General features: G+C 50.4%; 1 protein-coding gene across 1 annotated transcript in view; it reads left to right on the top strand.

Annotated features, from left to right (window-relative positions):
- Positions 1-15,619, top strand: part of ISCA2 (iron-sulfur cluster assembly 2) — a 25,835-nt gene extending 10,216 nt beyond the window's left edge. Inside the window, exons 3-4 of the mRNA XM_068254529.1 lie at positions 2,987-3,102; positions 15,301-15,619. Coding sequence (XP_068110630.1) covers positions 2,987-3,102; positions 15,301-15,475 — 291 coding nt within the window. The 3' untranslated portion in view covers positions 15,476-15,619. The remainder of the gene's footprint in view (positions 1-2,986; positions 3,103-15,300) is intronic.

Genomic DNA, 15,619 nt, shown 5'->3' with positions numbered 1-15,619 from the left:
GTCAGTGAGGCAGGTGGTTAGAGCGGGGCTGTCAGTGAGGCAGGTGATTAGAGCAGGGCTGTCAGTGATGCGGGTGTTTAGAGCAGGGCTGTCAGTGAGGCAGGGATTAGAGCAGGGCTGTCAGTGAGGCGGGTGATTAGAGCAGGGCTGTCAGTGAGGCGGGTGATTCGAGCAGGGCTGTCAGTGAGGCGGGTGATTAGTGCAGGGCTGTCAGTGAGGCAGGTGATTAGAGCAGGGCTGTCAGTGAGGCGGGTGATTAGAGCAGGGCTGTCAGTGAGGCGGGTGATTAGAGCAGGGCTGTCAGTGAGGCGGGTGATTAGAGCAGGGCTGTCAGTGAGGCAGGGATTAGAGCAGGGCTGTCAGTGAGGCAGGGATTAGAGCAGGGCTGTCAGTGAGGCAGGTGATTAGAGCAGGGCTGTCAGTGAGGCAGGTGATTAGAGCAGGGCTGTCAGTGAGGCGGGTGATTAGAGCAGGGCTGTCAGTGAGGCGGGTGATTAGAGCAGGGCTGTCAGTGAGGCGGGTGATTAGAGCAGGGCTGTCAGTGAAGCGGGTGATTAGAGCAGGGCTGTCAGTGAGGCAGGTGATTAGAGCAGGGCTGTCAGTGAGGCGGGTGATTAGAGCAGGGCTGTCAGTGAGGCAGGTGATTAGAGCAGGGCTGTCAGTGAAGCAGGTGATTAGAGCAGGGCTGTCAGTGAGGCAGGTGATTAGAGCAGGGCTGTCAGTGAAGCACTTGATTAGAGCAGGGCTGTCAGTGAGGCCGGTGTTTAGAGCAGGGCTGTCAGTGAGGCGGAGGGTTAGAGCAGGGCTGTCAGTGAGGCGAAGGGTTAGAGCAGGGCTGTCAGTGAGGCGGGTGATTAGAGCAGGGCTGTCAGTGAGGCAGGTGATTAGGGCAGGGTTGTCAGTGAGGCAGGTGATTAGGACAGGGCTGACAGTGAGGCGGGTTATTAGAGCAGGGCTGTCAGTGAGGCAGGTGATTAGGGCAGGGCTGACAATGAGGCGGGTGATTAGAGCAGGGCTGTCAGTGAGACGGGTGATTAGAGCAGGGCCGTCAGAGAGGCAGGGATTAGAGCAGGGCTGTCAGTGAGGCGGGTGATTAGAGCAGGGCTGTCAGTGAGGCAGGTGATTAGAGCAGGGCTGTCAGTGAGGCCGGGGATTAGAGCAGGGCTGTCAGTGAGGCGGGTGATTAGAGCAGGGCTGTCAGTGAGGCAGGTGATTAGAGCAGGGCTGTCAGTGAGGCGGGTGATTAGAGCAGGGCTGTCAGTGAGGCGGGTGATTAGAGCAGGGCTGTCAGTGAGGCGGGTGATTAGAGCAGGGCTGTCAGTGAGGCAAGGATTAGAGCAGGGCTGTCAGTGAGGCCGGGGATTAGAGCAGGGCTGTCAGTGAGGCGGGTGATTAGAGCAGGGCTGTCAGTGAGGCAGGTGATTAGAGCAGGGCTGTCAGTGAGGCGGGTGATTAGAGCAGGGCTGTCAGTGAGGCGGGTGTTTAGAGCAGGGCTGTCAGTGAGGCAGGGATTAGAGCAGGGCTGTCAGTGAGGCAGGTGATTAGAGCAGGGCTGTCAGTGAGGCAGGGATTAGAGCAGGGCTGTCAGTGAGGCAGGGATTAGAGCGGGGCTGTCAGTGAGGCAGGTGATTAGAGCAGGGCTGTCAGTGAGGCAGGTGGTTAGAGCGGGGCTGTCAGTGAGGCAGGTGATTAGAGCAGGGCTGTCAGTGATGCGGGTGTTTAGAGCAGGGCTGTCAGTGAGGCAGGGATTAGAGCAGGGCTGTCAGTGAGGCGGGTGATTCGAGCAGGGCTGTCAGTGAGGCGGGTGATTAGTGCAGGGCTGTCAGTGAGGCGGGTGATTAGAGCAGGGCTGTCAGTGAGGCGGGTGATTAGAGCAGGGCTGTCAGTGAGGCGGGTGATTAGAGCAGGGCTGTCAGTGAGGCGGGTGATTAGAGCAGGGCTGTCAGTGAGGCAGGGATTAGAGCAGGGCTGTCAGTGAGGCAGGGATTAGAGCAGGGCTGTCAGTGAGGCAGGTGATTAGAGCAGGGCTGTCAGTGAGGCAGGTGATTAGAGCAGGGCTGTCAGTGAGGCGGGTGATTAGAGCAGGGCTGTCAGTGAGGCGGGTGATTAGAGCAGGGCTGTCAGTGAGGCGGGTGATTAGAGCAGGGCTGTCAGTGAAGCGGGTGATTAGAGCAGGGCTGTCAGTGAGGCAGGTGATTAGAGCAGGGCTGTCAGTGAGGCGGGTGATTAGAGCAGGGCTGTCAGTGAGGCAGGTGATTAGAGCAGGGCTGTCAGTGAAGCAGGTGATTAGAGCAGGGCTGTCAGTGAGGCAGGTGATTAGAGCAGGGCTGTCAGTGAAGCACTTGATTAGAGCAGGGCTGTCAGTGAGGCGGGTGTTTAGAGCAGGGCTGTCAGTGAGGCGGAGGGTTAGAGCAGGGCTGTCAGTGAGGCGAAGGGTTAGAGCAGGGCTGTCAGTGAGACGGGTGATTAGATCAGGGCTGTCAGTGAGGCAGTTGATTAGAGCAGGGCTGTCAGTGAGACGGAGGGTTAGAGCAGGGCTGTCAGTGAGGCAGGTGATTAGAGCAGGGCTGTCAGTGAGGCAGGGGATTAGAGCAGGGCTGTCAGTGAGGCAGGTGATTAGAGCAGGGCTGTCAGTGAGACGGAGGGTTAGAGCAGGGCTGTCAGTGAGACAGAGGGTTAGAGCAGGGCTGTCAGTGAGGCAGGTGATTAGAGCAGGGCTGTCAGTGAGGCGGAGGGTTAGAGCAGGGCTGTCAGTGAGGCAGGTGATTAGAGCAGGGCTGTCAGTGAGGTGGAGGGTTAGAGCAGGACCCTCATGAGAAGCAGTCCAGGTATTTTCTGGCTTGAGAGGTTATATTGTCAGTGGTAGTGGTGTTCCTGGCTTGTGATGTGGGGTGGAGCGGGGACGTGTGTGTGTGTGTGTGTGTGTGTGTGTGTGTGTGTGTCATACATTGGAAGGATTAACTGACCATGTGATCTGGTTTTGCAGAGGTTGCGTGAAGTCACAGGTGGCACAGAGTTCCTGAGGCTCCATGTGGAAAGTGGTGGCTGCTCCGGTTTCCAGTACAAGTTCTGTCTGGATACAGATGTGACAGAGAATGACAGGTAATAGGAGGGGTGAAAGGAAGGAATAGTGAACAACGGTGTCTATCAACACAACACCCCAAGGTGTAATACTCAGTCCAGGTATCCACCAGTGACTTCCCATCACATCAATTCATTGGGGGGGTTTATCTGCTCCCACCACCTCAGAAATGTTTGCTCACAAGATGCTGAACATGCATTACTTGAATGGTTTCCACCCTGCAGAGGTGGACTTCCTGTGCACGAAACGTGCGTCTGGCAATCTCTCTGTGTTGAGGAACTTTGGGAATATTCCCATACCTCCCAACATTTTGAGATGAGAAAGAGGGACACTTAAGCCACGCCCCTGCCACACCCCTGATCACGCCCCAGTCACACCCCTAGTCACGCATACCATAAAGATTTACTAAGAAAAATATGTGGTCTTATGATTCAAACCACACTGGTCCTTTCTATCCTGGTTCATTTTCCTTAATATTAACATTTTAAAATTAGTAATATATCTATTTAAAGTATCTCCCCACTATATGTAGCCAGGTGTATAGGTGTCCCCAGTATATGCAGCCAGGTGTATAGGTCTCCCCAGTATATGCAGCCAGGTGTATAGGTGTCCCCAGTATATGTAGCCAGGTGTATAGGTGTCCCCAGTATATGTAGCCAGGTGTATAGGTCTCCCCAGTATAGCCAGGTGTATAGGTGCCCCCAGTATATGTAGCCATGTGTATAGGTGTCCCCAGTATCGGCAGCCAGGTGTATAGGTCTCCCCAGTATATGCAGCCAGGTGTATAGGTGTCCCCAGTATATGTAGCCAGGTGTATAGGTGTCCCCAGTATATGTAGCCAGGTGTATAGGTGTCCCCAGTATATGTAGCCAGGTGTATAGGTGTCCCCAGTATATGTAGCCAGGTGTATAGGTCTCCCCAGTATAGCCAGGTGTATAGGTGTCCCCAGTATATGTAGCCAGGTGTATAGGTCTCCCCAGTATATGTAGCCAGGTGTATAGGTGTCCCCAGTATATGTAGCCAGGTGTATAGGTGTCCCCAGTATATGTAGCCAGGTGTATAGGTGTCCTCAGTATATGTAGCCAGGTGTATAGGTGTCCCCAGTATATGTAGCCAGGTGTATAGGTCTCCCCAGTATATGTAGCCAGGTGTATAGGTGTCCCCAGTATATGTAGCCAGGTGTATAGGTGTCCCCAGTATATGTAGCCAGGTGTATAGGTGTCCCCAGTATATGTAGCCAGGTGTATAGGTGTCCTCAGTATATGTAGCCAGGTGTATAGGTGTCCCCAGTATATGTAGCCAGCTGTATAGGTGTCCCCAGTATATGTAGCCAGCTGTATAGGTGTCCCCAGTATATGTAGCCAGGTGTATAGGTGTCCCCAGTATATGCAGCCAGGTGTATAGGTGTCCCCAGTAGCCAGGTGTATAGGTGTCCCCAGTATATGTAGCCAGGTGTATAGGTGTCCCCAGTATATGTAGCCAGCTGTATAGGTGTCCCCAGTATATGTAGCCAGCTGTATAGGTGTCCCCAGTATATGTAGCCAGCTGTATAGGTGTCCCCAGTATATGTAGCCAGCTGTATAGGTGTCCCCAGTATATGTAGCCAGCTGTATAGGTGTCCCCAGTATATGTAGCCAGGTGTATAGGTGTCCCCAGTATATGTAGCCAGGTGTATAGGTGTCCCCAGTATATGCAGCCAGGTGTATAGGTGTCCCCAGTATATGTAGCCAGGCGTATAGGTGTCCCCAGTATATGTAGCGAGGTGTATATATGCCTAGTATATGTAGCCAGAGGTATATGTAGCTAGGTGTATATGTGCCCAGTCTATGTAGCCAGGTGTATAGGTGCCCCCAGTATAGCCAAGTGTATAGGTGCCCCCAGGAAGGGAGGCAGCTAGTGAAAGGGAGCTGGTGGCGGAGAAGGGGGGAGGTCTCCCCCCCATTCCCTCACCTTCGGGCTCCCTTTCCTGGCTCTCCCTTCCGGATTAATGTGTTTCTCCGCAGCGGCTGACAGCGGGCGGGGAAGACTTACTGGTTACCCCTGTCCTTCCAGCCGGCAGAGGGAGCTGTGATCTGTACGCCGCTAGTCTGGTCTTGAGTAGACCAGACTTGCGGCACACAGATCACAGCTCTCTCCGGCGGCTGCGTAACAGTGGTAACCGGTAAGTCCTCCCGCCCGCTGTCACAGCCGCTGCGGAGAAACACATTAATCCGGAAGGGAGAGCCAGGAAAGGGAGCCCGAAGGTGAGGGAAGGGGGGGAGACCTCCCCCCCTTCTCCGCCACTTTGCCACCAGCTCCCTTTCACTGGCTGCCTCCCTTCCTGCACAAATGGGTAGTCCGCCCCTGCATCTGACCCCCCCTGCCAGCCGGGACACTGGGGGGTCATAGCCGGATAGCCCTCCCAAATCGGGTCAGTCCCGACGAAAACGGGACGGTTGGGGAACTATGTATTCCTCTTAGTATGAACAGGAACGAGAGACAAACGTTTATAAGAAGGGAGTACTTAGGCCATGTACACACTCACTACTTATGTTGCCCGTCAGGCATCAGGATGTGATTCACTTGAGTGACATGCTGTGCTGACGACGCGCTGTGTTGCTATGAAGGGGGGGGGGGGGGAGTGGTGCATGCGGGTCAGTGGCGAGGACAGTGGGATCAGCGTCGCTGGGGTTGAGTAGATCCGCTTGCTTGGGGGTCGGGGGTCTCTGGCTGCCGTACACACGCATGATTGTAAGCTGAAGCGGTCGTTGTTGGCTGCCTCAGCCAACTTAAACCCTTCGGGACCAAGGAGATTACAGTTATGTCCTGTGCTACTGAATGGACGTAACTGTAACGTCCCTTACTCCTGCTGCCTGCAGCCGAATGGGGGGATTGAGTTGTCATATGACAGCTGACATCTCCCCTCACTGATTAGGAGCTTTGCCGATTGGCTCCTGATCACGTGAACACTAGGATCGCCGCCGATCATAGTGATCACTAGGCAGTGGCGGAAGAAGAGTATCAATAAAACGCAATGATACAGCGCTCACCACAGTAACACCTTACAGAGTCAGTAAGCTGCTCGCTGTCCAAAAGAAAAAAGTCAATTCTTCTCCTTTAAAAATCCAAGCAAATACAGCAGCGCGTACTGGCAAGTGATATCCAAGAGGTATCCTTATATTCCTAAATAAGCTAGGGAAAGTAAGAAACGCACATAGCGGGTAATCTTCCACTACTTGTACACCCAGTGCAGACTCCACACTTAGTGCTGGGGAAAATAAACCTCCACCTCATGCAGGACGGGGGTCACACTCCCCCCTTCATTCCCCTGCTCATCAGATAGGATCCAGTCTCAGGCATATCACAATATCAAGGCTGTAATTTCACCAGTTGTAATAGCCCTGTGGATGTCATCCGGACTCCTCGCCACGGCGCCGGCAACCTCCGTCTATGTGTTGTTTACAGGAAGCGTGCGTGTCCAAGGCTCCGCCCTACGCGTTTCGTCACTAGAGGGCGTGACTCATCAGGGGCCACTGATCCCCCCAAAAAGGGGGTCAAAAGTTGGGGGGTCGGCTTGTATGCGAGTCTTCCGTGGTCCGCGGCCCCCGCTACCCCCTCCCCGCTCCCCCCGCCGCCGACGCTATTACTTGTTTAGGCAGCGGCTTCCTCGTCCCCGGCGCTTCCTCTTCCCCGCTCTCATGCCTGTATGAAGAGATCACAGCAGCGCGCCCGGCGCTGCTGCTGTTACGATGCAGGGGGCAGGAAAGAGCGGTTCCCCTGGTAACGCCGCTACAGGGAGCCTCGCTCTTTCCTGCCCCCTGCATCGTCACAGCAGCAGCGCCGGGCGCCAGTTAACTGTCAGAGCACTCTGGGATGTCAGTTTACTGTCGGAGCACTCTGGGATCTCAGTTTAGGGCCCGTTTCCACTAGTAAGTGATGCGAATGCGGCTACGTAGCCGCATCGCATCACTTCCGCCGCCGGGCGCATCACTTCCGCATCTCCAGATGCGGAAGTCCATGGAGGAGATGGGACGCGGCTGTGGGCGGATGCAGGTGTGCGAAAATCTGCAGCGTGCTGCAGATTTTCAGATCGCACCGCACGACATGCACGCAGTGGAAACTTTTCCACTGGCTTGCATGTGTTTCAGCACACCCGCGGTGCGATGCGGTTATGTAGCCGCATCGCACCGCTCCTAGTGGAAACGGGCCCTTACTGTCAGAGCACACCGGGTGTCAGTTTATTGTCAGAGCACTCTGGGATGTCAGTTTACTGTCAGAGCACTCTGGGATGTCCGTTTATTGTCAGAGCATCCTAGGATGTCAGTTTACTGTCAGAGCACCCTGGGATGTCAGTTTATTGTCAGAGCACCCTGGGATGGCAGTTTGTCAGAGCACCCTGGGATGGCAGTTTGTCAGAGTATAAAAACAGGCATCCACCTCGCCCCCCTATATGAAACCACTCACCGGCAGTTGTGGTCTACAGCCAGACCAATCAGCGCTTTCGGGGTGTAAGGCCCCCTGTCGCCTCTCTGGCTCTGCTGCCTCTGGCGTAGTCCGTGTGTTATGCGGATCCGTAGTGGCCTCCTATTCCGGGGTTGGTATCAGCTTGTGAAGAAAAAAACACACAGGAAGGCCCGCTTCCAATAGTGTGATTCCGTTTATTGTAAAAAGTTCATTAAAAAAATAATCAATCTAAGGGGCACTGAGCGATACACTGTATTTTAGATGGAGTCACCTTCTGTGTGGCCACCAGAGATTGGTGAACTCCTCTCCGTGCCGCTACCGTGCGCTCCGTGTGAAGATAAAAAAAAACCCGCTAGTAAGCTAGTGACCGCTCGCAGCTTCAATCACTGCATGGAGCGTCTATGCGTCTGTGCGTACTTGGTTACGTGATACGTCACTCCGTTGGCTCCGCCCTACGCGTTTCGTTGCGTGGCAACTCATCAGGGGCTATCACGGAGTGACGTGTGTGCCCTCATTTATTGCCTGTCAGGCCGCCATCCAGGAAGTGACTCCTCCCTTACATGAGTTCAAAACAATACATTGCATGACCCATTTTGAAAAACTAAATTAGACTGGTAATTAAAAAGGAATTTGATAGATAAATACATAACATCTCATATGTGCCGGAGGTAAGGTTCCCCTTATTTAGTTGTTAACTCAATTAAGTGCAGTATTCCAGTTAGCCAGGATAATTATAACAATTCATTATAATACATTTAGGGGGTACATAGCATCAAAAGTTACCACTATTGCGCATAATCAGTTCCCATTGACCTTAGTGGTCATAAAAGCGCATGGTAATGCATTTAAAGACGCATAGCATCCAAAACGAAGGTCCCAAAGAAACCATAATTCCTATTCTTATTTGGGTATTCATCACTCCCGAATATCGGGTGGTGAACACACAAAGGAACATTGGTCATGAGACCAGTGCTACAAGACCTATTCTTTCAAGAATGAGACAAGAAGACACATACTACCTCCAAGGACCATCTTATGGATCTCCTAACAAACCAAATGACAATATAATCAGATATAAAATGTAGACCATAAAAAAAAAACCCATGTGAGCCACTTATTGCATTCAAGATATTCATACTCCCATATGGGGTGATAGCCATGGGTATGAGCACTGACAGTGCATCATCCGTACGGATCGATGCATCTGGGCCCCATGCCCCACTTTTTTATCATGGCATACCCCTACCCATACCCGCCTCTGTCCACAGTTGTAGATGCCCATTATAACCATAATATTTGGGCCAGTATCAGATATAGATGAAAATGGCAGGTTGTTATCACATGGCAACGAAAAAAGTATCATGAGTTATTTAGGAAGCAATTTAGATCTATATCAATATTGAGCCCAGCTGGCTCAAGGGTATCCAGCTCGTAGATATTTTTTGTTTCCAATTTAGAAAGTTCCCGGATTTTATTGCAGCCTCTCCAATAGGGCTGCAGTTTCTCCAGGCCAACCATGCTCATATTTTTCAATTTACATGAGCCATTACCTACAAAATGTCTTGGTACACTGTGGTTAGTGTGTCCCTTTTCAATCTTGTAGTAATGCTCTCCCAATCTTTCTTTCAATTCCCTACTGGTACGTCCTATATATTGTTTACCACATTTACAGGTCAGACAGTACGCCACAAACTTAGTAGTACAGGTAATGAACCCCCTTACCCCGAACTTGCGGCCATTGGCAGTTGATATGACCGATGATGCCTTTTTAGTGACTCCTGCCTGGCATAATCTGCATGTCCTACAGGGGTAATAGCCATCTTGTTGCCATGGGTTTTTGGGTCTATTGGGTGGATTAACACAGCTGGGAGCCAGATAGGACTTCAAATTATTAGCCCTTCTGTAAATGAATTGTGGATTGCTAGGCAATGTGGAACCCAATTGTGCATCCGCTTTGAGTATGCTCCAATGTCGTTTGACAATTTTTTCCAGTTCTCGATATTGTTGGCTGAAGCCTGTTATAAATGGCACAGACTTCATATCTCTATCCTTAGAGGTCTTAAAGAGAACCCGAGGTGGGTTTGAAGAATATTATCTGCATACAGCGGCTGGATCTGCCTATACAGCCTAGCCTCTGTTGCTATCCCAAACCCCCCTAAGGTCCCCCTGCACTCTGCAATCCTTCATAAATCATAGCCACGCTGCTGACAAACAGCTTGTCAGAGCTGGCTGTGTTTATCTCTATAGTGTCAGTCTGCTGCTCTCCCCGCCTCCTGCAGAACTCCGGCCCCCGCCTGCATCCCTTCCCTCCCTGCTGATTGGAGGGAAGGGACGGGGGCAGGGACCGGAGCTATGCAGGAGGCGGGGGAGCAGCTGAGACTGACACTACAGATGTAAATACAGCCTCACAGCACGGCTGTGATTTATGAGGGATTGCAGAGTGCAGGGGGACCTTAGGGGGGTTTGGGATAGCAACAGAGGCTGGGCTGTATAGGCAGATCCAGCCTCTGTATGCAGATAACATTCTTTAAACACACCTCGGGTTCTCTTTAACAAAAGTCTGATGTCTGTCAATCATAGCTACCTGATTAAGTTGCTCATCAATGTAGGTCGGATCATATCCCTTTTGTACAAAACGCGGTTTCAATATTTCAGACTGTTCCAAAAAATCATTATGATGGGAACAGTTTCTACTCATCCTGAGGAACTGTCCTTTAGGGACTGCCTTGACCCAGTTAGGGTGGTGACAGCTATCTACCCCGATAAAACCATTACGGTCCGTCGTCTTAAAAAACGTGCGCGTCCAGATTTTGGATATGCCTTTGTGCACTTCAAGATCCAAGAAGTGCACTTTGGTATCACTGACCTCCATTGTGAGCTGTATGTTAAGGTCATTGTCATTCAGTATGGTCATGAAATCCTTTAGTTCTTGTTCAGTGGTGTTCCAGACCAATATCAGGTCATCTATGTACCTAGCCCAGGTAACAACGGCCATGGAGGCGGGATGTAAAAGAACCTTCTCTTCCCACACCGCCATGAACAAATTGGCGAAACTGGGAGCGAACCCCGCCCCCATAGCACATCCCCTGATCTGCACATAGAAATGGCCTTTATACCAAAAATAATAGCTTCTTAAAGCGAATTCCAGTAATTGTACTATAAACTCTATCTGCCTGTCGATCATACCGGTGCGAGCCAGGTATGTTCTAGATGCTTCCACCCCAGATCCATGCGGTATATTTGTGTAGAGTGACGCCACGTCTGCCGTCACCAGCAGCATATGGGGCTCAATTTTAATCTGATCAAATACCTGTAAGGCATGTCTTGTGTCCCTCAAAAGGTGCGGCACAAGCGCCACAGCTGGCTGTAACATGTCATCCAGGTACTGACCTAACCGATGGGTTACCGACCCCATACCGCTAATTATCGGTCTACCTGGTGGGCACACTGGATCTTTGTGGACTTTTGGTACTTGATAGATTACTGGTATTCTGGGGGCTGAAGGAATTAGGTAGTCAAATTCATGATCATTAACCAAGCCTTCACTGAGACCTTGCTTCAATGGTTCCCTTAGTTCTCCCAGGTAAGCCTTTGTTGGATCCCCAGTCAGTTGTTTGTAGGTAGTCGTATCTCCTACCAATTTGCTCAGCTCATTATCATATTGCGTGTTAGTCATGATGACCACCCCCCCACCTTTGTCAGCCGGTCTTACTACCAGCTGTTTATCTTGGATGGTCTTTTTTATTTTGCTAACAGATTGGTCTGGATATCTCATTTTAAGTTCATGAAGGTCTTTGCATAACATTCTCTTAAACGTCTCCACTGTACTACCCACAGGTGCACCTGCAGGGTTAAAGGTTGAATTATTCCTTAGATTAGTGTGCCTAAATGGATCCACTGGGGTCCTCCTAACTATGCCATTCTCTTTACCCAAAAAGTATTTTTTGATATTTAATTTTCTAACAAATTTATTGAGATCAATGTATGTATCAAATTTACTCATTTTATTAGCAGGGGCGTGTTCAAGGCCTTTACTCAGCAGGTGTAGCTCTTTAATGTCGAGCGCCACTGATGTTAAAGATGCCATCGGGGGTTACTGTCTCCTTCTTTTTTCCTCCCCCTCCTCTGCACCCTCTTCTGCGCCTTGTTTGAGCTGTCTCCTTGGTGATTGGTACATACTCAGGTCTTCCTCTTCCCAAGGTTTGTATCTGGGTTTGGGTGGTTCCCATAGAAAAGAAGATGATGATTCCTGGTCATTTTGATCTCTTATCGGGTTATATCTGTTAGATATGGGCAACGGTCTCCCCACAGGGTCATATGGTCTATAATAGGGTTGAGCCTGGGGGTGACCTCCCCTTGGACCTCCACCCCTTGGCCTCTGTGGCTGGGGGTCCCTCCAGGTGGGAAGTGGTTTATGGTATGGGCTCCCTCTCCCCCCACCCCTAGGGATATTACCACCTCGTCCTCTTTTGGGAATAGTGCCCGTGGGTAAGCTGGTTGCCTGTGCCCTTTGTTGTTGGGGATTAATTGGTTGCTGATTAGATATGTTGGCCTGAGCGGCCCTAGCGGCCTCTTCTTGGGCTTAGGCCTTTTTCCTAATTTGCCATTTATAGGCCATGTGTTCCTTGAACACTATAGTGTCCCTAATGAATTTCTTTTGTTTGTCTGCTATCAAGGTTTTTTCGTTACGTTTAAGGAGTTCACAGAGGTGTTTGGATTTTTCCTTAAACTCCTCCGTATTTTTATATGGGTCAAGTCTGTTTTTAATCACGTCAATATCTTCTCCCAATTTGTCAATCCTATTTTGTTTACGTCTAATTAGGATTTCCATGGTTCCCAACCCACATTTGGTCAAATGATTCTTCCCCATCATTGGCTTCCAATTCCCATCTGATTGTTTTGGGGACTATCCCCTGTGTGTGATATTTCTTTAGAGTGGCAATGTCCCACTAAGTGGTGAGTTCCTTGGACATCAAACCCTGGAGCTTTTTGAAATCCTGTTCCAATGCTCCTTTAGCCTCTGAGTCTCGACCAAACACTAAATCGAGATCTACATCTCTATGCATCCTGAAGTCAAATAATTCCATAGTAGGAAGCGTGCAGCTTAAATCAAACAACAGTAAGTCAATAAAAGGATAAAAGATTAGCGCTCGCTCCTTAGAACAACACTGTTACTGCAATAGTGTGTCGATATTTCACACTGGTAGTCAGTCACTCCAGTGAAGATAAAGTTCAAGTGCTGCAGTTCAGTCACTGGGTTGTGCCAGTAAGTACAAGAAGTATAAAAACAGTCACTGCGCTCTTGACATCAATAAAGCAGGCATCCACCTCGCCCCCCTATATGAAACCACTCACCGGCATGCCTGCTTTATTGATGTCAAGAGCGCAGTGACTGTTTTTATACTTCTTGTACTTACTGGCACAACCCAGTGACTGAACTGCAGCACTTGAACTTTATCTTCACTGGAGTGACTGACTACCAGTGTGAAATATCGACACACTATTGCAGTAACAGTGTTGTTCTAAGGAGCGAGCGCTAATCCTTTATCCCTAGTTTGTCAGAGCACTCTGGGATGTCAGTTTACTGTCAGAGCACTCTGGGATGTCAGTTTACTGTCAGAGCACCCTGGGATGTCAGTTTATTGTCAGAGCACCCTGGGATGTCAGTTTACTGCCAGAGCACCCTGGGATGTCAGTTTATTGTCAGAGCACCCTGGGATGTCAGTTTACTGCCAGAGCACCCTGGGATGTCAGTTTATTGTCAGGTCAGAGCACCCTGGGATGTCAGTTTATTGCCAGAGCACTCTGGGATGTCAGTTTATTGCCAGAGCACTCTGGGATGTCAGTTTACTGTCAGAGCACTCTGGGATGTCAGTTTACTGTCAGAGCACCCTGGGATGTCAGTTTACTGTCAGAGCACCCTGGGATGTCAGTTTATTGCCAGAGCACTCTGGGATGTCAGTTTACTGTCAGAGCACTCTGGGATGTCAGTTTACTGTCAGAGCACCCTGGGATGTCAGTTTACTGTCAGAGCACCCTGGGATGTCAGTTTATTGCCAGAGCACTCTGGGATGTCAGTTTACTGTCAGAGCACTCTGGGATGTCAGTTTATTGTCAGAGCACTCTGGGATGTCAATTTACTGTCAGAGCACTCTGGGATGTCAGTTTATTGTCAGAGCACTCTGGGATGTCAGTTTATTGTCAGAGCACTCTGGGATGTCAGTTTATTGTCAGAGCACTCTGGGATGTCAATTTACTGTCAGAGCACCCTGGGATGTCAGTTTATTGTCAGAGCACCCTGGGATGTCAGTTTATTGTCAGAGCACTCTGGGATGTCAGTTTACTGTCAGAGCACTCTGGGATGGCAGTTTATTGTCAGAGCACTCTGGGATGTCAATTTACTGTCAGAGCACCCTGGGATGTCAGTTTATTGTCAGAGCACTCTGGGATGTCAGTTTACTGTCAGAGCACCCTGGGATGGCAGTTTATTGTCAGAGCACCCAGGGATGTCAGTTTATTGCCAGAGCACTCTGGGATGTCAGTTTACTGTCAGAGCACCCTGGGATGGCAGTTTATTGTCAGAGCACCCTGGGATGGCAGTTTACTGTCAGAGCACTCTGGGATGTCAGTTTACTGTCAGAGCACCCTGGGATGGCAGTTTACAGTCAGAGCACCCTGGGATGTCAGTTTACTGTCAGAGCACTCTGGGATGTCAGTTTACTGTCAGAGCACTCTGGGATGTCAGTTTACTGTCAGAGCACCCTGGGATGGCAGTTTATTGTCAGAGCACCCAGGGATGTCAGCTTATTGTCAGAACGCCCTGAGGTGTCAGTTTACTGCCAAAACACCCTGGGGTGTTAGTTTATTCTCAGAGCACCCTGGGATGTCAGTTTTATTGTCAGAGCACTCTGGGATGTCAGTTTATTGTCAGAGCACTCTGGGATGTCAGTTTATTGTCAGAGCACTCTGGGATGTCAGTTTATTGTCAGAGCACTCTGGGATGTCAGTTTATTGTCAGAGCACCCTGGGATGTCAGTTTATTGTCAGAGCACTCTGGGATGTCAGCTTATTGTCAGAGCGCCCTGAGGTGTCAGTTTACTGCCAGAGCACCCTGGGGTGTCAGTTTATTCTCAGAGCACCCTGGGATGTCAGTTTATTGTCAGAGCACTCTAGGATGTCAGTTTACTGCCAGAGCACCCTAGGATGGAAGTTTACTTTCTGGGCTTCTTAGAATGTCAGTTTACTGTCAGAGCACCCTCGGATGTACAGAAAGCCCTGTCTGTACCAATACCAAATATTCCGTAGGAAACCTCACCTATACATATGCTCCACAGGAGAGGGAGTGACGTCAGGAGATATGTTGGGGCCAGGTTAGGTGGTATATATTGTAGTACCATCTCTCTTGGTTTGCAGGGTGTTTCAGGAGGATGGCACATGGGTTGTGGTGGGCAGGAAAGGGGCATTATGATGGCAGAGGGTCAGTAGATATGTTGTGGTCAGGTCCAGTGAGGTGGTGCATGTAACAGTAACATCTCTTGGTTGGCAGGGTGTTTAGGGAGGATGGTGCCTGAGTTGTAGTGGGCATTATGATGGAAGTGGGTCAGGAGATATTTTGGGGTCAGGTTAGGTGGTATTTATTGCAGTAACTTCTCTTGCTTTGCAGGGTGTTCGGGGAGGATGGTGGGCAGGAAAGGGGCACTGTGACGGAGGGGGGGTCAGGAGATATGTTGGGGTGTGGTGGCATATGTAACAGTAACGTCTCTCTTGCTTTGCAGGGTGTTTGGTGAAAATGGCGCCCGGGTTGTGGTGGACCTGGATAGCTTGCAGCTGGTGAAGGGAAGCACGGTGGAATATTGTGAAGAATTGATCCGAAGCTCCTTTCTCCTGACACAGAACCCTCAAGCCACACAAGGCTGCTCGTGTGGCTCCTCCTTCTCCGTTAACCTGTGATGTCACAGCCAGATAATGGACAATTAGCATTTATCTGTGATGTCACAGCCAGATGGGGGGGGGGGGTGTCTGATAATGGGTGACCAGCATTGCCCTCCTGTGTGTCCTCATTGCTCTCTGTAAATACATTTTCTTGTGTCCTCA

The sequence above is a fragment of the Hyperolius riggenbachi genome, chromosome 9, assembly GCF_040937935.1.
Source record: "Hyperolius riggenbachi isolate aHypRig1 chromosome 9, aHypRig1.pri, whole genome shotgun sequence".
NCBI lineage: Eukaryota > Metazoa > Chordata > Amphibia > Anura > Hyperoliidae > Hyperolius > Hyperolius riggenbachi.
The sequence above is the reverse complement of the archived record's forward strand: the minus strand, read 5'-3'. Positions and strand labels throughout refer to the sequence as shown.